Consider the following 27113-nt stretch of genomic DNA (forward strand, 5'->3'; position numbering starts at 1 on the left):
GGCGCGCCCCGGCCGGGCACGTTCGTGCCTCCCCGCGGCCCTTCCGCCCTCTCCTCCTCCCCGCGGCGGCACCATGACGGCCTCGCCCGACTACCTGGTGCTGCTGTTCGTGAGCACGGCGGGCGCCAGCGGGGCCCGGCTGGGCTCGGACGAGCGCGAGCTGCTGCAGCTGCTCTGGAGGGTGCTGGACCTGAGGAGCAAGGAGGTATTTGCCCCGCGGAGGAGGAGGAGGAGGGAGCGCGGCGCGGGCCGGGTGCGGCCGCCGGGCCCCCCGCTGCCTGCGCCCTCACCCGCCTCTGCTTTCCCCGGAGCTGGGGCGCCCGCACGAGCTGCTCGTCCAGCCCGACCGCCCCGAGCTGACGGCCGAGTGCCAGGAGGTCACGCAGGTGGATGCCCAGAGCCTGGCGCTGGCCCCGCCGCTGGAGCAGGCGCTCAGACAGGTGACCGCGGGTGTGGGGCGCCCGTGACGCTCTGCGGGGTGCTGGTGGCACTGACGCCATGGCGGGTGTCGGTGATGCCGCGCAGGGCGCTGGTTCCCGGGAGGGCTGCATCCCGGSAGCGCTGCCCACAGGCCTGGAGCAGAGGGCCGAGCCTGTGAGGCCAGTCATGTCCTGCCCTGTCCTGCGTCGCAGCCAGGGCTGAGCTGCGCTGCCTGGGTGGGGGTGGTTTAGCACCCATGCATCCCTTGTAACGTGGGTGCTGGCAGCAGGAGCATCCGTTTTGGCCAGGAGCTTGACCCTGTGTGTGCAGGGGGTTGGACTAGATGGTCCCTAAAGGTCCTTCCAACCTTAGGGATTCTGTGATTCCATGAAGGAGCCGTGGAGGCCCTGAATAAGCAGGCAGGAGCAGTGGTTCCCCCTGCAAGCGGGGCAGGGAGCCCTGTTCCAAACACTGGGAGCCCCATGAGCTGTCCGGCCTTATGTCCGGGCCCGGGTCCCCACGGAGCCCCACAGAGGGAGGGGGTCCCGAGGTGGCCTCTGCACAGGCACGTCCCTGCAGAGGGGCCATGGGGCATCGCACAGSCTGCGTCCCTAGGGGCTGAAAGAGCTTTGGGTGGGTAAAGGAGAAATCACAGCCCCGCGAGCGGGAGGCGGGCATTGCTCAGTGATTATACGGACTAGCTCTGATTTCCATTCCCTGTCTCTATTTCCTGCTCCCAGTTTAATCAGTCCGTGAGCAATGAGCTGAATATTGGTGTGGGCACGTCCTTCTGTTTCTGTACCGATGGACAGCTGCACATCAGACAAGTTCTGCATCCTGAAGCATCCAAAAAGGTACCTAGCTGTAACTTCAAACTTAACTCCCCTTCATGTGCTTTGTTTTCTTCAGATTGATCAAGCTCTCTTTAAAATGCATGATGTGAGGGCAGTTTCTCACGCTCATAATCCAGACGTTGCTCATCAGTCCATATCCTTACCAGAATTAAGATTGCAAAATAGTTACCCGCCTTCACGGCGGCCTTTTGGAGCTTCTGCTCCTGTTGAGGTCCCGCAGCTTTCCGTGTCTGTGCTCAGCTGGCGCTGCGAGGGCGGTGCTCCCGTTTGGAAGGAGCTGAACGGTGGTAGGAGCCAGGCCGTGAGTGATGACTAGTCCCATAATCCAGAGTTTTCCATGACTTTGGAGTTGCCAAATTGCTCGCAGTGTTGTGAGCTCCTGCYTCCTTTCCATTAGCACAGAGTTGCAGCAATGTGCTCAGCCCATGTCATAAAATAACTGCCCCAACAGTAAAAAAACACCCCATGTCTGTGACTTGCTATGGACCTGCACTGCTTTGCAGGTTCCCTTGTTGGAATTTCCTCACCTAATCTGTGCCTGTCATTCTGCTGCTTCGTCTGTGAAGTTCTGCACATCTGCTCTTAGAGACTGATACAAAATGAGTTGCTTTTAGTAGTTGTTGGTGCTGTATTTATCTCTGAAGCCTGAGTGGAGAAACGATGAGCATCATTAGCAGTGAAGGAACTTGCCTTCAAACATCTAGCTTTGTCTTGGATAATAAAATGTGAGTGGGAGAAGATGGGGAAACAGGTTGTTACCCATTATAAACAAAAAGGTTATGTATTTTATGCAGTTAAACAATGTAGATGAAAGAAAGGATGATCCTTCAGTTGCTCTTATTGAAGTTTATTTGGCCCCAAGGATAGGGAGCTGTTTTTTTTCTGCATGCATCACCACGGTTTCACTGTTAGGAATCCAATCTTCATCGAAACCTTCTGTTTCAGGACAAAATGTTCAGTGGAAATATGTTCAGCACTGCCTATAGATCAAGTAAGCCAGGTGCATGTGAGACTTGCAAGAGCTGTTTGGTGAATCCCCAAATACTAAGCTTCAGTGGGGGAAAACTAATTAAAATGAGCATTATTTGGCAYTAATGGCAAAATTAACTAAGATGGGCAGAAATCTAGGATTTTGTAAGTGCATTTTTCTCTTTTTTTTTTGAGATGCCCAGTCTAAGACTGTCTCATAGCTCTCAGTGTTCAGAGAATGAATCAGCCTAAAGTGTTTCAACTGAGTTTCAGTAAGAACAGAACTTGATCTCTCATGGGAGAAGAAAACAGCCATGGTAAAACTAGAGCAGTTGGCAAAACTTGGCAAGTACACCTGCATTTTCCTAAGTTTGCCTTTAAAGGGTATTATTTGCCTAATGCACCTGTCTATATGCTAAGATAAGCTCTAATATTTTCAAAGCAGAACTTGTTTTAGAACCTAAACTCCTTTCTTGGGGCTTTCTAAACGTGCATCCGTATGTCCTTTCGTTCTGTTGCAATGTCAAGGTCCCAACTAGTCGTTGAATCACAGAYATTGAGGCGCTAGAGTTCAGCATCAGCCACATGGAGCACTGAGCTGTAGGTAGGGACATCTGGGATGAAGAAGGAATTCAAGGGGGATCCTTAAAGAGTCCCCCCAAGTCCCCTTGTTGCTCTCCCTCCCCCCCTAAACTAAAGCATGGGGTAGGGGCAGCAGTGGGGGAAAAAGGGGGTTACATATTTGCAGTGAGCTGTSTAACTTGCTCTTGGCTTCACAGACTGTGATTAATGCAGCTATCAGGCATAGATGGACAACCTTTATATTATATCAAACCCMTATGAGCTCAGTGGTGTGTTTGCATTTTAATTATATATAGGAATAAATATTTGAAGTGTGACTGTGCTCCGAAAACTCAGCCTTGTCTCTAAACCAAAATGTTTCTTGCTGGTCTTGCAAAAGGTGGTTGGCTCAGTAAGCTGAACTGAGTGCCCTCTKGCTCTCCTTAGTTAAAACCGAAATCAGGAATTGATGGCAAGTGTTGCAATAACACTTGTTTGCTCTCGTGTGCATGCATTGGATCCAAGGCACTGGTAATAGCAAGCGCTTCCCTGGCAGTGAAAGAACATATTTCTTTCTGTAAACCATCTAGCAAAAAAAAAAAAAAAAAGGAGCTGATAGACATAATTATTGAAGTATGTTTATTAGCCACARGGAGCTGTACGAGCTTCTTTGTAGCACAAGCTGTTTTCTTTTTACCTGCTTGAAAGAAATTGTTAGAAAGCTGGAATCTAGAGAGCAGGTAGGGGGGATGATCACAGCTGACAGAAGTTACCTTGTTCTCTTGCAGAATATCTCGTTGCCTGAATGCTTCTACTCCTTTTTTGACTTGAGAAAAGAGTTCAAGAAGTGTTGCCCTGGCTCACCTGACATCAGCAAACTTGATGCTGCAGCTATGGCAGAGTGTATCCTTTTTTTAACTCCTAATGATATCTACTATTGCAGCTCTGACTGCATTCTGGGACAGAGGTRGCAGCTTGCAATGCATGGCTAGGGACAGGGCCACTTTACTGAGTAACAGTACTGCAAACTGCACTGAGCATTCCCTCAAAGATGAAGGTACACAATGCCATGGGTGGGGGGAAAATCCTTTATTTCTTAATTTCTGTGTCCCTTTTTTCACTGTCTTGATAATTCTGTCTCTTTAAACTTCAATTCAGATAAGTGGTGCATGTTTATACAAATGACATGAATCCTAATAGGAAGGTTGTGGGTTGCGTATTGTGTGAGTTGATGTAGATTTTTGGGAGAGCTCTCCATCTTAACCAGGGGTGGTCTTGAAGTGAAGCTTTGACTCAGGAGTGACCTTAGACGGGGTTGCTGTGCTACAAGCAGTGTCCACCTCACTAATGATCCTTCTATATTTGTCTAGCTTATGGTGTCTGTAGAGTATTTGCCATTCAGAAATTGCTTTTTTTTTTTCTATTTTCTTTTTTTTTCCCTAACTTGAAAGTCTGTGACACCTGAAATAGTTCAGTCCTAGTCCCCAAGACTTTCCTTGACAGTATTGCTGAGGGTTTGTACCTGCTGTGGCAGCAAAGCATAAAGTATCTATGCAAGTGATCTTTTATTAAACTTTTTCTCCTACGCCACAAGGCTGAGAGCTAGAAGGCATCTACTCTGCTTTGCCATCTGCATGTGAGGAGGCATCCTCTGCTCTCAGGGGTAGCAGTGTTCCTAGAAATCAAGAGTCCTACGTGGCCAGTGCAGGCGAGTTAAGTTGCCTGGTCTGACAAACTGGGTGACAGTGACTGTTGCAGTGAGGACGGAGAAGCCCAGGACCTGTTTGGAGACTGACAGATAACGTGAGCTGGGAGGGTTGCTTAAAGGCACTGGGCTGCTTTGCCCGTCGCAAAGAGATGCATTTGCTTTCTCCTGGTGTCAGTGGCTGATGTGCATCTTGCCCCTGGGCAAGCCCTGCCTTCTGCAGGGAGAAAGTGTGGGGGTGCTGCATGTGGGGGTGTGGGGTCTTGGCCGTGTTCAGAGAGGAAGCAGTGGTCCTGGATCCACTTGCAGTGATAGAGTGATGCTGTTAGGGGGCTTGTCTCTCTGTTTTGGGCAACGGCAAAGCCTTATATTAAGCTTGTGGCTAGATGAATTATTACCTGAACCTGAATTGGGTTGGAGCCGGTGGATTTAGTTCCTGCAGCTTCACTTGCTGTCTACGTTTGCAGTTAGCAGTCACAGATACTGTTTCCTTCAGGTTCCTGAAGAGCAGGACAACTTACCCAAATGGTCTCAACTTGAGTCTGAATTCAGGCTCTGATACCCTTCTCTTCAGATATAAAAATCTAAATAACTTCTTATCTTAATCTGTGTGGTCTGTCCTGTTTTGTGGCTCTCGGTGCTCTTATTTGCAAGCTGGCTCTCTTTATGTAACGTGGAGGAAATGTTAACCATTTGTGCCCTGCACACGGGCGAAGCACGCAGTTGCTGAAAAGGTAAAGCCTTGCTTCCTGCTCCTGCCAAATGTGATAATATTTTTCCCTCCCTGTGCTCAGAGGCACCAGCTTAATCACCTCCTCAGCGTCAGGAGTTGTGTAAGTTGTAATTGCACTTGGAGAGTCTGGACCTGCACGTAATGGTTTTGATAAGTTTTGTGGAAGATGATTAAGCCTGAGGAGTAGTTGAAGCAATTTTGTGCATAGAGGCCTTACCTTGAAGCAAGTGGAACAACTAGTTTCCTTCTAAAACAGTTATGTAGTAAAGGAACCAGTAAAGTAACTGGAGAGGAACATGGCTTTGAAGGGGGATATGCTAAGGGCTAAATACAAGCTGTGAACACATGGAGGAGAGGGAAACGAAGCTGTGGCTTAGTGCACAGATCTGACCCGTGTGTCAGTCTGCCCAAAGCTACAGCTCCTACYTGCAGCCGGAGGGGCTGCGTGACGGGATCTTCCCTGGTCCCTTGTGCTGGGCCAAGACTCCTGGGTCGGGTTGGTGTCTGCRGGGGAGCAGCTCCTGCTGGGGAGCCCAGAGACCTGTGGCCCATCCCGTGTCCCCATGTCCCTGTGTGCAAGGTGCCACACGAGCTCCTGAAGGAACTCTTGTGGGAGGAAAGCTGGGGACAACTTCCAAAGGCTTTTGCTTTGACCAGCAGTATCCGATTAAACAACAATTTCCTACAACACAGTCGTTCAAGATGTGTATTCTAGTGTGTGAAACACCGGATAGTTGATACCTGGTGGTATAGTCCATGCAAAGACAGCAGGCTGCTCTCTGTGGGGAGGAAAACCAAACGCATGGAATAACCAGTTGGCTATTCTTCCACAGGAAGTACTTTGGGGACTTGCTTTTCTAGCAAGCTACCTGAAATTGCCTATTCAGTACAAAGCTGTCCCAAATCCAGGAGCTCAGGTGAAAGCTTTAGGTTGCTTGTTTCTTTCCACCCTGCTGTCACCCCCAAGAAATGATAAATTCCGTAAGTCACAGACTTCTTTTAATGCAGGGTAAAGGAGTCATTTTAAATGCTATCAAATTTGAGGAATGAAGGAAAAACCGTAACTAGTCGAYGTGTTATTCCTGGGTGCTGCTGCTCCCTCGCTACTGTTTTTCAGTACAGGAAAGTCGKGTGGCAGATCCCCCTTAGTCAGAGTAGTGAAAGGGGCCAGAGAGCAGCACAAGTGCCCGAAATCCCCAATAACAGAACTTGGGAGGAGTGATAATCCTGGGGGCAGGAACCTGAGGGCTGCTGAAATCTCCGGAGCCGGGGCAGGGATAGGGGCCGGGGCAGGGATAGGAGCCGGGCAGGGCTGCTCCCCTGCAGCCTCCCGCTCCCTGGCTGCCRCCTCGTTTGCAGAGCTGGCTGAGCCAGTTCCCACTGCTGGGAATGCCTGGGGCTGCCACCCTGAGCAGAGGCTGCCCGACCGGCTGCGACTCGCTGGGGATGGGAGGCTCGTCCTCCTCTGCCTGCGGATTGGGCCCGCAGGAGCCTTCCCCGGCGAGCAGCTCTGCTCCCCAGCACCCGGCCTGGGTCGGTGAGGAGGGCTCCTGGCCAGGAGCATCTCCTGGTGTCCTCGGTGGGAACGCAGGGATCCAGAAGCCATCCCGTGAGTGGGCTCCCGAGAATCCGGCTGGTGCAACAGGAAAAGTTGCTTTTTAACCTGTGTGTCTTAAATAGAAGTGTGGAGCACCCTTCTGACCAATAGTACTTAATACTTAACTCTGSCTGTCAGTAGCCCCTTAATGACCGTTAACTGGCCATCATATTTTACATCTGCTTGTGGTTACTGTGGTAGTACCCAGAACCAGGGGATGCCAGATTCTCTAAACAAAATAGTATCTAAAAAGATGTGATCTCTGTCTGATGAGACTGTAGACAAACCAAAAGAGCATCAATTGAGACCCAATTTGTAAGAGCAGTTCATGTCATCCCCCAGGTCTTGAGACATCACGAGTGAYGTTCAGTTTTTCTTTCTCCTTTGGTTGGGAGAGGGGTTGAGACACAGAGACATGGAAGAGACAGCGTGAGAGAAGCAGAAGGTTTGAAGGACACTGATATTGGGTGAAGCTGTAGGGAAGAACCTGAGAAGATGTGGGGAAGTCTCCCCTGCCCGTGTCAATGAGGCTCGTGTGGAAGGATTCCCCCTCCGTTGCCCACCAGGGTTGGGCAGCAGGACTCGTTCCCTGTCCCATCTGCCCTGGGTGCCTCTCTTGTCCTTTGCTTCACTTGGAGTAGATCAAGGGCAGTGTTTGTTTGCTACAGGAGCTTTAGCYGCCATGCCCAATTCCTAGAACTCCTTTAAATGTGCACTTGGATTTCAAAAGGAAGTGTCAAACAGGAAAGGGGGAGATGAGGAAGCAGCTGGTTTTAGGAGAACTGCTCAATATTCTCCTTACTGCCCCTCCGAGTGAGGTGTCAAGGGAGGGGAGGAAAGGGGCTGTGCCCTGGAGGGGCTGGGGGGCGGCAGCACTAGCTCCTTTTCAGCCGCAGGAGGTCACCTCAACTTCCAACGCTCTTGTGAGATTAAGCATCGCTTTGCTACCTTCTGTTCTGCAAATCAGTCTCAGGACTATTTGGGGGRGTGGGCTCATATCTTTCCTTTCGTTCCTAGGGAGGAGAATTCATGAATTCAGTTGAACTGTTTCCAGTGAGATTTGAWGTTTAAGCGTTACCTTGTTCTGAGGCAATAAATCTGTTTGTAGGACTGCCTTGTCATCTACAAACAGCAGGAAAATCCCCCCACACACACTCTGTACTGAGTATAATGGTATGATAAGCTCATATTTATTGTTTGTCTGTCTGTTTCCAGCAGAACTTGTTCTTCTGTTCCTGTCTTTCATCCAGGCACGTGACAAGTCAAAATGCACTCAGCATTAGGTGGAGGCAGCTGCTCTTTTAAGAGAAACTTGAACATCTTGGGCTGAGCAACARCTTTGAGGACCACGGTTCCTAGCTGTGTCCCAGTGTTTCTAATGTGGTGGAAATCAAAAGATGAGCAAACTAGTGTCTTTGCCTTACTGGCTATCCAAAATYGCTGTATTGTCAGGCCAGGAGAGGTCTTGCTGCGTAGGAAATTCTTGCAGTTTGCTCTGATTTGTCAAACTGTTGAGGCAAGTCTGGCTCTGCTTGGTTTCACTTGCTTCCCTCCTTGTCCCTTTGTCCCTCAAGGAGGGGATGGGAGAGGCACTTTCAAAAACCCTTTATATAAGTGATGGAGCAGATGTGCAGCTATTTCTGAGTCTGTGATGCTGAACTATTGGATATGGCAGGAACAGGCACCGTAGTCACCCCACTTAAACCTGTGGAAAAAGATGGGACGTGCTTCTTAAACCAGTCTTCCTCCCTGTATGAACATGACTTACCTGGTGAGTCTGCAGCCCGTCTTTCCAACGTGCTTCCTGCTCTTCCATCCTTGCTCTCCCGAAAGGCCGGGAGGGGAGGGATGTGGGCTCTGGGTTCCGCCTGGGCCCTGCGGAAGCCCCGCGGGACCATCCGGCCGGGCTGCTGCGCGGCAGAGGCTGCTCCCGGGCGCTTGGCAAATAGCCCACACCTGCAGAAAGCCTCACTTATTTTCTAAATGAATCCCACAGTGGACCAAATGTCTTGTGAATTTTGTCAAAGCACCAAAACAAGATATTTGGTCCACTTTGGGATTTACTTGTTTAGCAAATACTTGCTACAACCTCTTGATTTTGGTGTTTGCTTCCTCTAGAGCCGGGGCATGGCACGGATTACAAAGGACAGAGCCCAGCCCTGTCCGTGCAAGAGAGCCCCTGTCCTACAGTGTATGTGACTATTAAACCCAGGCRCTCTTAGCAGGGCTGTCCCCTGTCCTGACTCCCTATGGAGCCACCCGGTGCTCCCGCAGGTGGCAGCACTTGGAGGCAGTCGGCCCCTTGCCCGGCCTTGCTTCCCGGCTCCTGGGAAGCTGACCTGCCAGCCAGGATAACGGGAGAGCTCGGGGCTCTCTAGCAAGGGGCCAGTTAAAAATTTATTCAGTGATTGACTTAACTCCTGCACAAAGATTTAAATCTGGACAAGGGCAGCCCAGCGCTTCCATATGGAGCCTCGCACATTGAAGATATGGGGAATATTATTTTAACGCTAATATCTGAACCGTACAGTAAGTGAGAGTGTGATGAACTAATTTTCTGTATTTGCATGATTATTTTTTTCCCCTGTCCCTCTGCTGAGGAWAAAGAAAATAACTTGTACTGTTTCATAGATCACAGGTTTTCAGATCCAGAAAGAGTGAATTACAAATTTGAAAGTGGGCCTTGGTGAGTATCTTCCTGCCTCCTTTAAGACACCGCTGAGCTAAGGTGTAGTCTTCTGTGCTCATAATGTGCAAACTTTCCTTATTCTGACACTGCTGTGGGAATAAATTGGCCACATGGATTGGGAAAGGGAATGGGAAGTTGCGCTGGTTGTAAGACAGTTTCCTAGCTAGGAAGTTTGCTCTTGGCAGTTCTTGGTTGGCTCCTAAGTGTCCACAGTGAGTTCTAAGCATAATGCACTGTGGGAACTGAAGTGTTTTGCAGAAGTAGCCTATTTTATTATTTTAAAGAGGAAAATATTATTTTACAGAGGAAAAACCTTTCCCTAAAGCTACTGTGCCAAACTAGAGTCCTCCCAGTAAAYTGCATGAACTGTGATGGTTGTGTTCTTCTCAAACGAGCCTTAAGTAAGGAGTATATAAAGCTTTATATACTCTTGTTAAAATGTAATCATGCTCCTCCATCTTCAAACAGATTTTTCTCAGTGGTATTGCTGGGTACTTCCTCTGCAGTACCACAAGTGACTAGTGTTAAGCTGATCTTACTTAGATTCCTGTCTTGCATAAATACCTACTTCCTTCTTCAGATTATAAAGAATTATGACACATTCTTAATGAACTAGGGTTCATCATGATGATACTGGCACTTCTAAGAAGTGGCAAGAAAAGAAAGCAACAATATTGGCAGGAAAACATCGGATGTTCAGGGGGCTGTTCTAGGAATGTTCTAAGCTCTTCCCCTTTACCCCTGAAATCTGGGCTGGGGCAGAACATTCCCATCTCACTTGTGACAGTGCAAAGTGAATGCTGCTGTTTTGCTTGAACTACTTCTGTACAGGTGTGTCACCGGGGAAGGTGACAGCCCTATTTTCTCTTCCTCAGCCCCAGGTCTGTATTTTAAGACAAAATATAGAGTAAGAGAGGCCCCTTTCAGTGCTGATGAGCAGCACTTCAGCTGCTTAATCAAACTGAAGTCTCTTCCATGCAACACCCTGTTCTTACAGCAGTCAGACCAGCAGCCTTGGTAGCCCGGAGTGTTTTGTTCTACACTGTTTTTAACAGCAAGAGAGACTCTTACTGTAGGAGAACAAAGACTAAGGTAATGGCCAATTACAACTGGCTTTCAGTGGCTGAGCTATTCCCCTGCTGAGCAGTCAGTGCAGCCTGTAGCTATAATAATCTCTAGTAGCACAGAGAGGGCCTAAATGAGAAATTAAGGCACAGCTCTTTAGGCATGAGTCTTCTGTGCTGGGTACTTTTGACTGTAACGGAGTATAAAAAGCCAGTAGAAATAAGAGAACAAGAAGAACCAAACCAAAACTGAATAAGAAATAAGAAAAACTAAACTTCAGATATAACCACAACTAACTTCTCTGCTTCAAATTCCATTTGCCTAAAATTATAGGAGCAGGTGTGTAGTTTTACCCAACTCTGCCTGTTTAGACAACAGAAGCCCAAAATACTGGTATTTGTTGGGAAYAGAGAGTAATTTGTAAGTATGCCCAAGAAGATGTGAGCCCAAGGAGCRGATGTGATGAAGCAGGAAGGGCTCATTGGGAAGGAGGTGGCTTAGCAGGGCTGTTGCTTGAAGGGTGTAGGCAGAACAGATAGGAGATGCTGGCAGTGGTTTAGGCTCAGGACAGCCCTTGGCCTTCCAGCCTTGGCCAGCAGCCCCGCAGCACGGACACAAGCGTGGCTGGAGCACAGGTGACGAGCAGTGCTCTGTGTGTGGCACGCACTGAAGACTTGTCTTCCCTGCATTTTCCTTGCATTATTTCCTTTCTTTTCTGTGTCTGCAGCAGCAAGATGGAACTTGTGGACGATAATGCTGTCATACGAGCGAGAGGGCTGCCCTGGCAGTCATCGGACCAGGACATAGCGCGATTCTTCAAAGGCCTWAATATTGCCAAGTTAGTGGCTGAGGATTCATCCCTGCCTCTGCAGTGTTCTGGCTGCCTCAATCTTATTCAGTGTTTGGCTTCAACCTTCCAGGGGAGGTGCTGCACTCTGTCTCAATGCCCAAGGCAGGAGGAACGGGGAGGCTCTCGTGAGGTTTGTGAGCGAAGAACACAGAGACCTAGCGCTGCAAAGACACAAGCATCACATGGGCAGCCGCTACATCGAGGTGGGTGACGCTGGCTCTGCAGTCCTTTCCTTGACAGCAGGGCAAGCAGCATGACAGTCACCCATTCTTTTCTTTTGCTTTAGGTGTACAAGGCAACAGGCGAAGACTTCCTTAAAATCGCAGGAGGTAATTCCTAGGCTGTGGGAAGGGAGGGCTTTGTTCCATCAGCAGCTCTATAACTGGTGGCTGTAATCTGCTCTTGCTGAGTGGTCTTTCTCCTCYTTTCTGCAAACAAGTAGGTGGTTGGCACGTTGATTGCTCCGTACTCTGCTCACAGGCCAAGCTGTTTCATGATTTATCTGCCTCTTTTCCACACCCCTGCTGTTTTTGTGCAGTCTGTCAAATAAGGATTTGATTAGACAAGGTGATTCTGCATATGAATGTAATTTGCCAGGTCATCTTCCTAACTGACAGGGCTTAAGTGTTATTGATTGCTGAAAAAGAGAGTAGTCTCTCAAAACAATGACTGCTGTTGCTGTGGAGATTTGCATGTAAACAGATTTTACAGTGTAAGTGACAAGGGATTTATGGAATTGACTTTTCCTCAAGTCAAAAGCTTCCTTCCATCTCAAACTAAAGGGAGAATTCAAAAAGAATTATTTGCTTAAGGGGAATATTTCCAAACCTTGACTTGAAAGGCTGAAAAACCTGTCCTACAAACCCGCCCATAGTCTTTCCSTTTTTAATGACTGTGAGCAGATGGAGTTTGGAGTGAGATTCACTGAACTATTACACATCTACAATACTGTTTTATGGTCCCCACAACAAGTCTGTTGGGAACCAACAAAGATCTCAAGTAGCTACCTGGATGCTGAAGRGTCAGGTTTTAGGGAAACACGTCAAATATTTAGCTAACTGACAGGACTATATTTAACTAACTGATAGGACTGAGAATAGCTGTACTGTTGGAAGTAAAGACATTGCATGCTAGTCTAGCAAAAAAGCACAAGTCTGGCATAGCCAAACTCTTAGTTTTGTAGAGATCTACAAAGCTGAGATGCCTRTGAGTGGAAGCAACATATTAAGGTGTGAACTTGGCTACCAGCTGGCTTTGGATAGAGTAGTACGAACATAGAAGTATGAGCAGGGAACAGGGATTTCTGAGATGCTGAAAGCAGAACTGACAAACTGAAGGATGGCAGTTCTGGCTCAGGAATTGCATTCCATTCCAACACCTTTATCTCCCATCCCATGTTCTTTCTGAGCCCCATGGTCTGAGCACCCAGCTCCTGAACCTCATGGTTTCAGAGCAGGCTGGAGGCTTCCCCAGTGGGAGAGCTGAGAAGCCTGGCAGCACTGGCACTGGTCATGCAGGACATCCACAGGCTGCTTTCCCTGGGCTCGGAGTACTGCAAGTCCATGCATCCTTCCCTTTGGAAAAGGATGAATCCCTTTGAGGAGGCAGAGGAGCGGCAGTGCGGCACTTCCACGGGCAATGTTCTGTGGTGCAATATTTCTGGGACGCCTTTGCCTGCCTGCGGAGGCACATGTTGCTCTGCTTGCTCGGAGCAGCGTGGGGCAGGAGGTGACGGCTGGGCTCATCCCTGCGGCCATCGGCACCTGGGGATCCCTCCTCCCTCCCCGTGTTCCAGGCACTTCCAGCGAGGTGGCGCAGTTCCTGTCCAAAGAGAACCAGGTGATCGTCCGCATGCGAGGGCTGCCCTTCAGCGTCACGCCCGAGGACGTGCTCTCCTTCTTCGGCCAGCACTGCCCCGTGACGGGGGGCAAGGAGGGCGTCCTCTTCGTCACCTACCCCGACAGCAGGCCCACGGGCGACGCCTTCGTGCTCTTCGCCTGCGAGGAGCACGCGCAGAACGCCCTGAAGAAGCATAAGGACTTGCTGGGGAAACGCTACATCGAGCTCTTCAGGAGCACCGCAGCAGAGGTCCAGCAGGTGGGTGGATGAGAAGCCTGCAGACGCCCGCAGAGCTTGTAATCCAAGCTCTTAAATCAGCATGCAATATCTTAGGCAAATACTGCCTGGCTGTGGCTAAGGAGCTTCCCCTGCCTTCCCCCAGGGCCTTCCCTCACTGCTSGTGCTGGAAGGAGCACTGTGTAATTTCCATAAGGGTTGGATTTCCCTAAATGAAGGGTCTTGCTGTGTCTGACTCTTCTCTCCATATGCTAAGCCCTTGTTTTTGTCTCCTGATAGCCCCGCAAGCAGCAGTTCTAATGGAAGCCTTAAATAGTCTAGAGCTGCGCACTAGAGATCCTGGCTCTAAGCCCCCTGCTGACTTAGGCCTCTTCAGGAGGCACACAGGTGACAAATCTTGATAGACAAGATTTATTTTTAGTCCCTGGGATGGAAAATAAAGCCTTTTGATCTGGTAGCCTCTTGGAGCAGGTAGGTGAGGGCTCTCAAGGGGTGCCTGTGAGCACAGGCCCGGCTGCCTCGTGCCAGCGCTGCCCGTGGGTGGCAGGGCCTCGGGCAACTGCTGCCTCTTGCACAAACGGGGCTCGACGTGGCCTTGATTGCAGCTCCCYGTGAGGGAAAGGAAGGGAAGCCCAGAGGAGTGTGTTTGTCTCCCAGATGTGCAGAGCTTATCCTAGGTGGAAGTCAGTAGGCAACTTCTAAACGTAGCTTGAAGGTTTTGCCTGTGGTGCAAACCGTGGCCTGCCTGGAGCTGCTTCACTGCCCAGGCAAGGGAGCAGCTCCGGGGTGTCCCCTCCACCCCACGGATACAGGCATTCCAGTGCCTGGCTCAGTGCCCTGCAGGTGACAYTAATGGTGACAAAGAAACTGCAGCTCTCCCTCCTGTGCCGCTTGGCTCCAGCCTGGCAAGGCCCYGCTTTGTATTATGGTTAGGGAAAAACCTCTGGAACCTGTTTAAATGKAAAGTGAGCCTAATCTCGCTCAGAGGCTGTTAAAGATGACTAAATATTCAAAGTGGTTGAATATTCAACCAGCTCTTGACGAGCTGAGGTTGGTGTGTGGGTGGGTTTTGTTTGGGCTTTTTTTCCTGCTGCTGTTAGTAACAGGAAATCTCAAAGTGTGTGTGGGGGAGAGGGTGGTTTGTTTTGTTGTTTTCTTTTGGGTTTTTCTTCCCAATGCTGTGACCCAGCAGACAGTGCTACCTGCTGGACTGTATCCTTAGGATACTAAGTCCCTGCTGGAAGTGAAATTTGCTTCTATTTGCTAATGTCCTRTAGTAAAACTTAAGAGAAGAGAAGCTCCGGGTAACAGGTTTTACAGCCGTTGCTTATTCAACACGCAGCAGGGAGGGAAAATCTGCTGTGCCCCTTTGGCTGATGGGGCAGCTTTCGGGCTTTTTCCAATAAAGATGCTGTRTAGGAACAAATCTCGTGGTCCAAGAGGTCTTCTAAAACTCTCCTAATAGTCTAAGCAAATGCTCCAAATGAAAAAGATGTTTTGGGTAAAAGGGATCCAAAGAGGTTTAAAACAATAGGAGCTTAGAAACTAGCTTTTCAGTCTCTTGAAAATACTGCCCAGAGTGGAAAGAGGGGGCTGGAGTTTCAGTCCTGAATGGCAGGATGACGGGGAGCTCTGTTCCAGGTGCTGAACAGATTCTCCTCGGCGCCCCTCGTTCCGCTCCCGACGCCCCCCATCCTGCCGGTGCTGCCTCAGCAGCTGGTGCCTCCCGCCAGCGTCAGGGACTGCGTTCGCCTGCGTGGGCTGCCCTACGCTGCCACCATCGAGGACATCCTGGAGTTCCTGGGCGAGTTTGCAACGGACATCCGCACCCATGGGGTGCACATGGTGCTAAACCACCAGGTTGGTAGGTGCGATGGAAGGGCAAGCGCTGGCTGCCCTGTGCCGCTGCACATGGACATGGTGCAGGAGGAAATATCCTCGCTAGCAGAAGGCTACCACAGCCTTGCTCCATCCACAGCGTGCAGAATTCCTCCTCATCCACCGCACTGCCTCCACAAAAGTGTGGCAATGGCAGCGTGCAGGGCAGCGTGGCTGCTTGCRCCTGCCTCCCAATCCACCAGCTTTGGAGTGGGGCCTTTGAGCACACCTGGGACTGCAGCCTCCCACAGCCCAAAGGATTTCCTGGGGCACCCGGGAGCAGGGGAAGCTCTGGCTCTTCTGAGCTGCGCCTGCTCGATTTCTTTAATGTTTAAATGCTCACAGCTAAGCACCCAAATTAACAGCTCATTGACTTGTAGAGACAGTCGCATCTCTGCCATTGTTTCCTGGMAACGATCTCAATAACTTTCCATAGAAACTGACCCATGTGTTGTGACCTCCTCCTCTCTCTGCATAGCCTTGGGACTTCAGGGGGAGCTGAAGACAGAGGAGGAGGCAGCTCCTCTCCATCTATGGAGATGCCCCCGGTAGTTGCACTGGGAACTACAGTGGGTTGAAAGTGGCTTTTCTAGGATGTTTTTGAGCAACACTTGTCTCATGGCAAAAGGCTTCCTTGGCCTGGAGTAAGGCCTCTGTGTTGGGGGGAGCAGGGACTGTAGCTGTAATGCTCTGCCTTAAGAGCCCTGGATGTGTGAGGGCTTGACATGGCCATAGATGAGGCTGGAGAAATGTTGTAGGGAATGTACACAACCAGGAAGAGACCAATATAAAGATGCTAAAGCACRAGTTGATGCTGACACTAGTGTCAGCCCTTGCCAGCAGCAGTGAAATAATCTGCAGGAAGAAACGKGTGTGAGAACATAGCTTTGGGTTAGGTCAGTGGGCACCCATAAGTAGGGGTGTGGGGTGTTTGGGTTTGGTGGGGCGTTTRTTTAGTTTGGTTTTGGAGGGCGAAGATCCTCCTGAATATTCCACCTCCTCCCACCATTCCTGACTTCAGTTCCTCTAGTTYTTGAAGTGTGTAAACGATGGCAATACAGCTGTTCTTAGACTAGCAGAAGTGGCTCAGAACTTAATTTAGAGCTAACTTCACATTTCTACTTGTATTTTTGGCTACTTCAAGCCAAACAGCTGTGTGGCTATAGTGGGATATGTAATGGGAAGAATCATGTGCCTGTAGCTGTTTGTAGGGCTGTATTTTCCCTGCRAACTTGTACTAAGCCCACCTGCTTTATCAGCCTTAGACTAGTGCCCTTCTAAAATATTCTAGCACATACAGGGCTTAAAATGCCTAATGCTGGCAACTGAAGCTTTATTTACGTTTTGAAACTTTAAAATCACTGGTAATCAAGTGTGGATCAGATACTCTRATTGCTTACTCTTACTAAGTTTATTGGTTTAGAGTCTCAGTGAATGCCCTTGGGAAGTGCTGCCTCTACCAGGTGTTTGTTTTGCTTTTAACAATGGAATAAACATGGCTCAAGTTACAGCTCAACTTTTTTCTTTYTATTTATGATTTCAAATAAGTTAACATGGGCCATAAAAATGGCCATATGATGTAGCRGACAGACTAGGATTCCCTAGCAATCGTAGGAAATTGAGGCATGTTTAAAGAAGAGGCACTACAGGCAGCCTGGGAATGACTGAGCTTGGTTTTGGGGAACAAAACAAAATGAATAATGATCAAGTGTGGGTGTAAGGACTGCTCCTCCCTGCTCAGAGCTTTGCACTGCTGGTGCTTTCGGGCAGCTCCAGACCATGTGTGTGCTCTGCGTGCAGGGCCGCCCTTCGGGAGATGCCTTTATTCAGATGAAATCTGCAGACCGAGCTTTCCTGGCGGCGCAGAAGTGCCACAAGAAGACGATGAAGGACAGATACGTGGAAGTCTTTCAGTGTTCTGCTGAGGAGATGAACTTTGTATTAATGGGGGGCACTTTGAATCGGAATGGCTTGTCCCCACCACCATGTAAGTTACCATGTAAGTTTGGCGTGGGTCTCGCCAACGCTCTGCGCTGTGTGCGGGTAGGTGTTGGAGCTGCTTTCCTAGCTCTGATTCTGGTTCTTGGAAGGGAGTGGCAAATGGGGGTGGCAAAATGAGGCCTTTTCATCTTAAATCATCAGTGCTTGCAATCATTATTTTTCCCTTTGGTTGTGGATTGCCACGAATGAACTGCTTCCAAATTACTCCTGCTTTCCCACTAGCAAACTTCCCCTTGCCTCCCTGAAGCTCAGCTACGGTGAGTCATGATTCAGAAAAGTAATTTGATTGCCTAGGGCTTAAATAACACTTTCCCATTTGAGCTGATTTGTATTTATATCATGGTGAACAGCCTTTTCCCTTTCACATTCAAAACTTAGTTTATGAAGCCATTGGTAATACCCTCCTGTGAGACTTGACCACAAGTATTCTACCTTTAAAGCTGTTGCTAACCAAACTCCTCTGCAGCTTTTTGTTTGTACAGAATTGAGGCTGCCTGTGTGGAAGCAAAATGCACAAAATTCTGGCATGGGAGAACTGCAGAAATTGCTTTATGTAAACTTRGGTTCCTCAGAACTTCTATAATGAACAGGGGTGTCTGGACAAATATTTGGAGGAAGGAAAAAAAGCTTCGAGAATAAGGGCTTACTTGTGTGCATGCCTCATAATATAAATCTCAGCCTATGGGAAAAATAATCCTTTGCTTCCAAGGTCACAGGTGGCAGGGTAGCRCTCGCTCTCTCTGCATGTGGGGATTCTTTCTTTAAGAAATTGTATGTTCTCTAAGCTCCGGTCRGATTGGCCAGTCTGACAGGAATCTTCCTGGAGGTGGTTCCTGGAGGGCAGCGAGAGCTGCGTTCAGCTAATCCTCTGCACACGAGTCCTGCCCTTGACTAGCGCTTCTTGCAGGGCGAGCAGGGGTGTACAGTGAAGGTCCGCATGTGGCAGCTGCTCTGGACAAGAATGGACGCTTCTCCAGGCAGCTCCTGGAGCATGTGCAAGAGTGGAGTCTCCAACTTTGGGAATATCTTACGTTGCATTGCTCTGTTTTCTAGCTATGAATAAGGTATCCTTCAGAACACTTCTCTGTTGTGTCACTACTCCTTCCCACTAGTGATGGGTCTGTTTGGGGCACCAGAACATCAAGACAAAAGTCTGTCTTCTGCAGTGAGGAAGGTTAGGTAGACTTTGGGGACTCTCAAGTTTCTCTCCAAGTAGAGAAGAGTCTGAGTCTTYTTGAATGGAGACCTCATTCAAGTCTGAGACTAGACAAGAGGAAAAAAGGGTCTCTTTCCAGAGTTCCCAGAGTTTCCCAATATTCCCAGAGTGAGGAGGCGTTTTGTCCATTATTAACCCATGCATTCGACTGTTTGACTTTGAGTGCTACAGATAAGCCACATCAGTGGCCCAGAGACTTATTTTCAGGGATGAGCAAGAGAATTAGCCYCTTAATTTGCGAAGGGCCTTGAGTGACTGCAGGGATGTTCTGCTAACRAACACCCCATATATGCTGGAATTTCAAAGGTCTTGATCTCTTTTCCATTTGTTCCCTGTAGGCCTCTCGCCCYCTTCCTACTCCTTCCCCGCTCCGGCCACGGTGGTGCCCACGGAAGCTGCCCTGTACCAGCCGTCCGTGCTGCTGAGCCCGCGGACGCTGCAGCCCTCCGCAGCCTACTACCCCGCCGGGACCCAGCTCTTCATGAACTACACAGCCTACTACCCCAGGTAAAGCGGAGCGACACYGAGCAGCACCAAGCAAGGCCTTGGAAGCCAATGTCCAAAGCTCATGGAAGAACATTGTCTGCTGCCTAACGGCCTGGGCAACCATGAACAGCTTGTTCAGTGGCCTCTTCAGGGGAACGATTTCAGGATGACTAGGGGTTTCCCAGGTTTTATGAGTATTCCAGGCAGGCATTTGTTTAGGTTTACCTAGCTAAAGTAGGACTTCTTCCCTAGCCATCTCTTGGATGTGTGTTATAGTGCCCTTGATAGGATCTGGCATGTGCATATTTCTTCCTGCATATGTCAAGAAGCTCTTTGTCCTTTTTTTTTTTTTTTCCAGAAGGGGTAGATTGGCGTCTATTATCATCATTTCTACCAAAATTCTACTTCTTTATGGTGTAAGAATTCCACTTCTTCTCTGCTTCTACTTCTTTATTCTTTTCACCTTTATGGTGAAAATTCAGTTCTCTAATGCTTGAACGTGATAGTATCGTAAATACGTTTCAAGCTTTTCCCAACCTCAGCCTCCCTCTTGTGAAGGGGCTTTTCGGGGTGTTAGCTGTCTCCTGCAGGGTAAAAACTCTTGTTGCCCCTTCCTCCCTGCAGTCCTGAGGGCTTGGAAAGAGGTAGGCTCCTTGTTGGCCATAAACTCCTTCCTTTCTGGAATTCTGTCAAGCTCCCTGACAGAAGCTCTCCAGCAGGTTCTCATGGTTGCTTTTATGGTAATAGAAAGGGTTAAATAGCTACTTATCCTGAAGTTGTTGAGGAGGATGAACTGTGTAATATCTGTGAAATAACCAAGGTTTTCTTGCTTCTTTAGTTAAATTAAAAGTCTATTTGAGCTGCTTATCCTTTCCTTTTTTCACTAGAATGCAAGTTTTCTCTGCTCTGAAGAGCTTTTTAGAATGCCTACATGTCTCTCAAAGCTATGATGAGACGTTATCAAAATTGACCTCTCATGTAGGATAAAGAAAAATAAAGTCCCAAACTTGCACTGGCAGCATAAAGCAGGTTTCTCAATACTTGCGTGTCATCAGAACACAGTAACCTCAATTCTAATCTAAAATTAGTGGTAGTTTGTAGTGAGTTTGATATACTGCCCTGCTTAATGGTCCTTACAGACTAAGAAGAGTGCTAGAGAAACACCTCACTGAATGAGGTCTCACAGGAGCCCTGTTACTAGTTGTTTGGGCTGTGGGCATATGGTGGTGAGACGGATCCGATCCTAAGTCAAAACACTCTATTTTTAATCTATTCTTAGGAAGCAATCTTACATAGTTTCTATGGCAGCAAAAAATATTTTTTTTTTGTTAAGATAGTAGAAATTCAGAGTAAATGTAGCTTTCCTTCTTAAGATATTGGTTTGTTATTTAGATGTTGCTTTTTCATTTGGAGCACACTTGATTTGTGTCACTTATTTATGACTAATAGCAATGATGATCCCTTGAAGCTGATTTCTTTTAGAGAAGTGCAAAACTTAATCTCACTTTTTATGTAAGCTTCCATGCTTTGTAAAGAATGTAATAAATAATTGGGTTCCTTTTTACGTAATAGTGAGAACTTTAAGAAAGTTTTCTGCTTTTGAAATTTAATTCAAAAAAGTTAAATGTGCAGCAGAAAAGAATGGGGATATCYTCTGTACTAAGTCATGCATTTAAATGCATGTACATGGAAAAGCAATACAGAGCTGGTGCCTAATGATCAGACAGTGGTTCATAAATCTAACAAGTGGGTGTTTATGGAAATAAGGAAAGCTTCTTTGACCTGCTGCTAAAAGGTGTTTCACAAGGTCAGGCTGCTTTATAATAGCTGGTTCTGTTTTTCACACAGTCTGCAACCTAGATAAGGAGCAGGGGGTGAAAAATGGCTTTGGTTTTCTTGCATCTGTCAGGAAATCCCTGGAACTCTTGCACTCCTCTTAATATTGTTCTGTCTTTGGCGATGAAACCTGACAATGCAACGAAAAGGCTGCCGCCTTTGCCTTCTGTGCTATGAGGATGGCATTAGTGAGCTACTAAGGAAAAATAAGGGGGGAGAGAGAGAGAGAGAGAGAGAGAGAGAGAGAGAGAGAGAGAGAACGCGCGCGCAGGTTGTTTGGGGTCTGTTGTTTTTGATATCTCTGTTCAGCTTGGAATTATATTTGGCTTTCAAGAAAGCAAAAAGGATTCAGAGAAATGGATTTCTTTAATCCTGGATAGACAGATGTATTAGTTTCTGCCTATGTGTATTTTGAAAGTAACAAGTAACTGTACTCTAGACAACTGGTAGCACGTGCTGTGATAACACWGCTATACAGGCGTTTGTCAACTGCTGTTGCAGGGCTTATGGCTTTAGAATAATAACTYGAGTCCTCTCTATTTGGTTGGGGTGTCGTTTTGATCACTTCTAAAGAGTGCCTTGGAAACATCAAAAATGCAGTCAAAATATTTGACCGTACCTCGGGTGGAGAGCAGGAGCCTGGCAACACTGCTATAGGCTGAAACAGAAGGTTGTTCTTCAGTGGGCAGTGTGTTGTGTAGGTTGTGGGTAGTTTGGTGGGTTGTGTGGGTAATTTTCTTGGCCGGGAAATCCCATTGTGAGTTAGCAAATACACAAAACTGTATGTGGCTCCAAGTCCTTGAACTAAATATAACTGTAATTTTTCTTATGTTCTGTGTCTTATGGTAAACACTGGCACTCCTGAAGCAGCTGGGTAGGTAAATGTTTATTTYGCTGTCCTCATTTTCTTTAGAAATATGTTGGTAGTGTTTGTATGTATGGGTCTCTTCCAAAGAATAGGTAGCTCTGGTCAGCTCTAGTTGTGGCTGAGTTTGGGTTGAGAGATTGTTTCCCTCTCCTAGCAATATGTTTGCAGCCCATCTCTGGAGTGGTTCACACAACTAGCAAATATAAAGACTTTGTAAAAGGCATGAGTCGGACACCACCTGCATGAGGAGGCCCAGGGTGCTCTGTTAGTGTCCTCATCTGCTTGCTTCCACCTCTTACTGCCATGGATTATGCACTGCTTTTTGTTGTCTATAGGCTAAATCATGTTATTTGGGGGGGGGGGGGAGAAAGAAAAAAGAATTTTTTTTTTTTTTTTTTTTTTTTTTTTGGTAGCCCTGATCATAGCTCACATCCATATGAGAGCATGAATGACCACTAGGTTAAACCAGTAAAACTGGGAGGCTGGAATAAGTGTGCTGGCTTAGGAGTGGTATCATTCAGGGCTGGCACCAATGGCTTTATTTGCATCTGTCTGTCCAGGATCACTTGACAGACTTGGTTAACTTAGGTTAGCAAACGACCCTATGTGTGTTTAGCCTGGGAGAGGTCACACGTGGAGAATAGCTGCAGCCAGAAACAGCCTCTTCATCACCGCAATGCTCTGGACCCCACAGCTCTTGCAGTACTCGCTCAGTAAGAAGCTGCTGGCTTGGATTGCCTGAARCCACGTCCTTAGTGATTGGCCTTGCTGAGGGTAACAGCCTGCTCGTGGCTTTTAATCACTGCCATGTAAATGGACAACCAAGTGGTTGAACGTGGGACTTCTCATACCTACCTTTGCTCATAGTGAGTCACCTTCCATCATGGATTTGTTCAAAAAAAAAAAAAAAAAAACCCAAACCCAAACTGCACTCTGTCTTCAATTTTCATAAAGTTGCAGAAATGTTTCTGCTGCTGGCAGCAGTGTCCAAGATCGACTCGACCGACCGTTTTCTCCCACCCAAATGCCATGGAAACTTAATTGTTCTATTTAAAGACTCTAATTCCTTCTGTTAGCTTAAATATACTGAGTGATTGACATTCAATTAGCTATTCCTGCTGCCACTTCCTAACACTTTTTTGCTGGTATCTAGTAAAATATTTGGATTAGTATGTGGGATTAATTGATGTTCAACGCTGCAAACTGGGTGAAGTGATTGATAGGAAGATGGAGGGTTTTGTTTTTTCCTCCTGCTTATTYGCAGGAGCGCAATCCAGTAGTGAGAAAGAAGACCCCTTGTGCCTCAAGGCTCGTCATCCACTTGCTCTTCACCGTTCACACACAAAGCCCAGTTCGGCCCGTGGTGTTCGGGCAGCAAAGACAGGTTGCTGGATGTTCCTCCTAGTCCGCAGCCTTCTCCTGGTGGGCTGTCAAGCCCCAGCCTTGCCCAGGATGGGCTCTGCTGGGCCCGAGAGGCAGACTCGGCCCCGGGGGTGCTGCTGGCTCCCTGCCTCACACGGCCTGGTGGTGGTGGTGGTGCTGCGCTCCGGCCGCCTCACGCGAGGCCGCGCCTCACGGAGCCGGGCGGGAGACGCCGCGAGTGCCGGGCACGTTGTGTGGCTGCGTGCCGTGGCTTCCTGGGCTTCCCGAAGTGGAGTCGGTCCCATTCCAGAGTCGGGCCTCCCGAGGGAATAACTTCCCTCAGGAAGCGGCCTACCCTGTTGAGAACGTGGTCTGTTGTGTTTATCCATGTTTAAACAAGAGACAGGGATCTCTTAATAATATCATTAACAAATGACATTATGAATTCACTCATACCCCTGGTATTTGTCAAGTTAATGGATTTTTTTTCTCCCCCCATTTTAAAGGATTTTTTAAACCTATTTTAAAGGTAGAAASTCCTGTCCTTGGGCAGCGTATGTGAATGCATGTGTCTGCTGTCTGTGTCAGCCCGAATGCAGCTGAAAATATCTCCTGTTCTTAGGACCCTGGGGGTGACCTGTCCATCTTCCTTCAGGTTTTATAAGGCTGATATGATGGACAACTTCTGCTCCCACTGAAGGGGGAGCAATGTGCTTAGCTGTGTATTTGTGGTCCAAACCTGGGTTTTCTCTTAGATGGCAGCCCTTCAGAGCGAAGGTGGTTCTTGTTAGGAAGCAATGAGAAGCGAGGCTGGAAGGAGGCAGCCTGTGCTGCCGTGTGCGGGTGATGTGCAGAGCTCGCCACCACCTCCCCACCTGGGCACAGCCGTCACAGCGCAACGTGAACCTGTCAGGAGCAGAAGAACAAATCCTCCCTGACCGCAGGTTAAAATATGCAAGTACTTGTTCCTAGGTTTTGTTTAACTAGGAAAAAGCAGACTAGAACAGCCATTTACCATGTCCCCATCTGGRCACTCTTATTCCTGATGCTGTAGCAGCAGCTACAGGTGAAAAGCTGTAGCTGCTGCTTGTCCAGGCTGGAATGTGACCCACTGCTGTTCCCCCAGGTGGCTGTAGCCCCTCAGCTGTGGGGCAATGCAGGGACATGGGCATGTTCACACAGYGCCCACATGTACAGGGGCCAGATCTCAGAGGGCCCAAGCACGGCCTCTTGCAGAAGCTGCTACCTCTGTCCCCAGCCTGGGGCTAATAAACTGGCCCATGCTGGTTGCATCTGGGTGCAAAGGCAGAGGGTTTCACCCGTGTGAGTTGGAGCTGCTGTTTGAGCTGCCTGACTCGAGCCAAAGCAGCTGAGGGCCCTGGTGGGAGCAGCGTGGGAAGGGGATGGTCCCTGCTCTGTCGTCCTGGGCAGTCCCTGCAAAAACGCTGCCCCAGCGCAGGAGGAGCCCCATGGCTGGGGTGGCGAGAGCGCCCGCTTGGGGACAGCCCCTGCTCCCCCGGCCACACGGGCTCGGGGACACGGGAGTGCTCGAGCTTGGCAGCAGCAGCAGCAGCACGTGCCCCAGGCTGTAGCCTGGCAGCGCAGGGAGGCCCCGAGGCTGGCACGAGGGGCGCGTTGGTGGTGGTGTTGGTGGGCTTTCGGGTGTGGGATTTACCGCTTTCGGAAGTGTTTTTCTTTGTGTGGCTCAGGCAGTGCAGGGGAGGTTTGTCACAGCTCCCTGAGGTGAGAGCTCCAGACCAGTCCGTGGTGACTGCCCAAGTCCGGGGACGGTCTCAACAAGAGCCTGTGTGCWCCCCGGTTACGCTGCTGGGAGGCCSATTATCCCGGTGTCGTTTCTGCCGTTGAATCGCTCTTGATGCCCACGGAGCAGCCCAAATGGCCAGTTATGCAGCCTGAGCTGGTACCTGCCCAGAGCCTTCCTAAGGGTCAGGGTAGCGTGGGCAGCCGCCCCTGCTCCTCTGCACCAGCCTGGCTCCTCACTGCTTCTGTCTCACCTTGTTTGTAGTTTGCAGCAGAGGATGGACTTGTACACGCAAGTGATGCGGCCAGCGCAGTGTCCAAAGAATGGATTTGCATTTAAAGGTCCCAGCAGTTAGACTTGCCTAGAGAAGGTAAGGAGAATGAACCCCAGGAAACGGGCTCGGGTGTATCGAGTGTTTGCTTCACATAAGCACTTTGCTCAACCTCATCTTATTCATTTGCCACCCTGGGAATGTGGCTGCTTTCTGCCATAGCCCAGAACGTCGCGCCGAGTCCTTCCTTTAAAGGATTTTGAGTGCTCTAGCTTTGTCATGGGCTGCTGCTCTCTGTGCTTCCCAGGGCTCCAAGTGCCTGCTACCTCAGGATTTAATTTTGAGACTTTTCCCAGAAAACTCTTAAGAGATTTCTTTGTGAGAAGTGAAGTGTGGAGATGATGTTACCCTGCTAGCAATGCACTGCAGCTCTYAGAAGCAGGATTTAATGTTGATTAGGCAGAATGACCTACTCTCTTAGGTAACAACAGAAACTATTTTCTAAACCTTGTGCTGAGGTAGAGTTCTAGTGACAAAGACTGGGTTTATATAACTGGCAGCYACTTTCTTGCCTTTGTGGGCTTACTGCTCACACCGATTTAGCCTTTCAAGGTTGGTTTACTTGATCCTCTGTATAGGAACAGTCAAAGGGTGAAGTCGCCCAGAAAGCATTGTGCAGAAAAATGCAAGTTGAACTAAAGAGCAATGTATTGACATCTGTGCTGTGCACTTGATCGTGTGCAGCAGTTATAGATCAGGATTTGGAAGTACAGTTACTAAGATGCTTCTGTAGCCTTAAAAATATTAAAAATACATGGCCAAAAGAAATGGGGTGATTCCTTTGCCCATCCCTCTCTTCACCTTCCCTTTGCACATGAATAAACAAGAGTGCAACTTCTAGCAAATCCTCATTTATAAAATAAAGGCAGTTTTGCCCGGTGTGGAATCTCTTTCTGGGCAGAGTCTTCACCTGCAGCGATGGCATCTCTGCCACTTCTGTTCTTATATAAGCTGCACTGCACTCAACAGGCCTCTTAAAGTAGGAAAGAACCTCAACTGGTCAAACAAGCTGTTTTTTCAGCTGGGTTCATACAGCAAGACTCCATCCATACAATAGTCTGGTTGTCTRGAGATGCTTTGGACCATGTTGGCATGAGCTGGCTTAGGTCACCAGCCACTGCTGCCCGTTTCCACACCTGCATGTGCCAGCATGAACGTGGCTGTGCCAGCATGAATGCAACTGGAAGAAGGGCCAGCTTGGAGGAAAGGTTTATTTTTTAGGAAGTTTGCACCCAGTCTAGTTTACTACATACCTGTGCTGGCTCGGGAATGGGAAGACAGAGGCCAAGCAGGCAGTGAGGGATAGTAATAGTATTGCTATCTGAAAAGTAAAGGTAAAATTTCACCTTGAACTAAGGGGTTGTGTAATGTGGAATGAAGTCTGCCTTACTTTTGTTGAACCACTGCTTCCTCAAAGAGAGAATGTCACCAAAATCCTACAATGTAGTGTGAAAACTGAAGCTTATGACYCTTCAGCAAAGATTTGATGTCTTARARMWMRWMWWWWWWKWYKWKYTYTAACATGGCACTTGCAATGACCTGCTCAACTCTGTATTTCATGCAGATTTCTCCAAACTTTCTGAAGTTTTGAACAAATGCAGCAAGCCTAGATGGAGATTTTGATTACGTTGCCAGCTTTACTACTGGTCAGGCCAACTGTGCTGAAGAAAAATCATCAGAGCTTTGGAAATCAGCATAAGGACATCTACCTTTTAAATTAATATACAACTTTCACCGATACCCAACCACTGTCACCAGCCCACTAAGCCCTTCACTGAGAGCACGGGTGATGAAATCACTCAAGTTCTTGAGGATTTCTAGTTGATCAAGTATTAAGCTGCTCTGAACACAGAA

General features: G+C 48.4%; 1 protein-coding gene across 1 annotated transcript; it reads left to right on the forward strand.

Annotated features, from left to right (window-relative positions):
- Window positions 1-73: 73 nt before the first annotated feature.
- On the forward strand, window positions 74-27113 carry ESRP1 (epithelial splicing regulatory protein 1). The gene is made up of 15 exons (XM_026050021.1): window positions 74-205; window positions 312-440; window positions 1161-1274; window positions 3593-3707; window positions 9270-9368; window positions 9471-9525; window positions 11321-11431; window positions 11514-11646; window positions 11730-11772; window positions 13239-13540; window positions 15161-15379; window positions 17198-17384; window positions 18953-19121; window positions 25193-25298; window positions 26824-27113. The coding sequence occupies exons 1-14, from the start codon at window positions 74-76 to the stop codon at window positions 25281-25283; spliced, it is 1899 nt and encodes a 632-aa protein (XP_025905806.1). The 3' UTR covers window positions 25284-25298; window positions 26824-27113.

This window comes from Nothoprocta perdicaria, unplaced genomic scaffold (assembly GCF_003342845.1).
Source record: "Nothoprocta perdicaria isolate Ctin4 unplaced genomic scaffold, notPer1 scaffold_64, whole genome shotgun sequence".
Classification (NCBI taxonomy): Eukaryota; Metazoa; Chordata; class Aves; order Tinamiformes; family Tinamidae; genus Nothoprocta; species Nothoprocta perdicaria.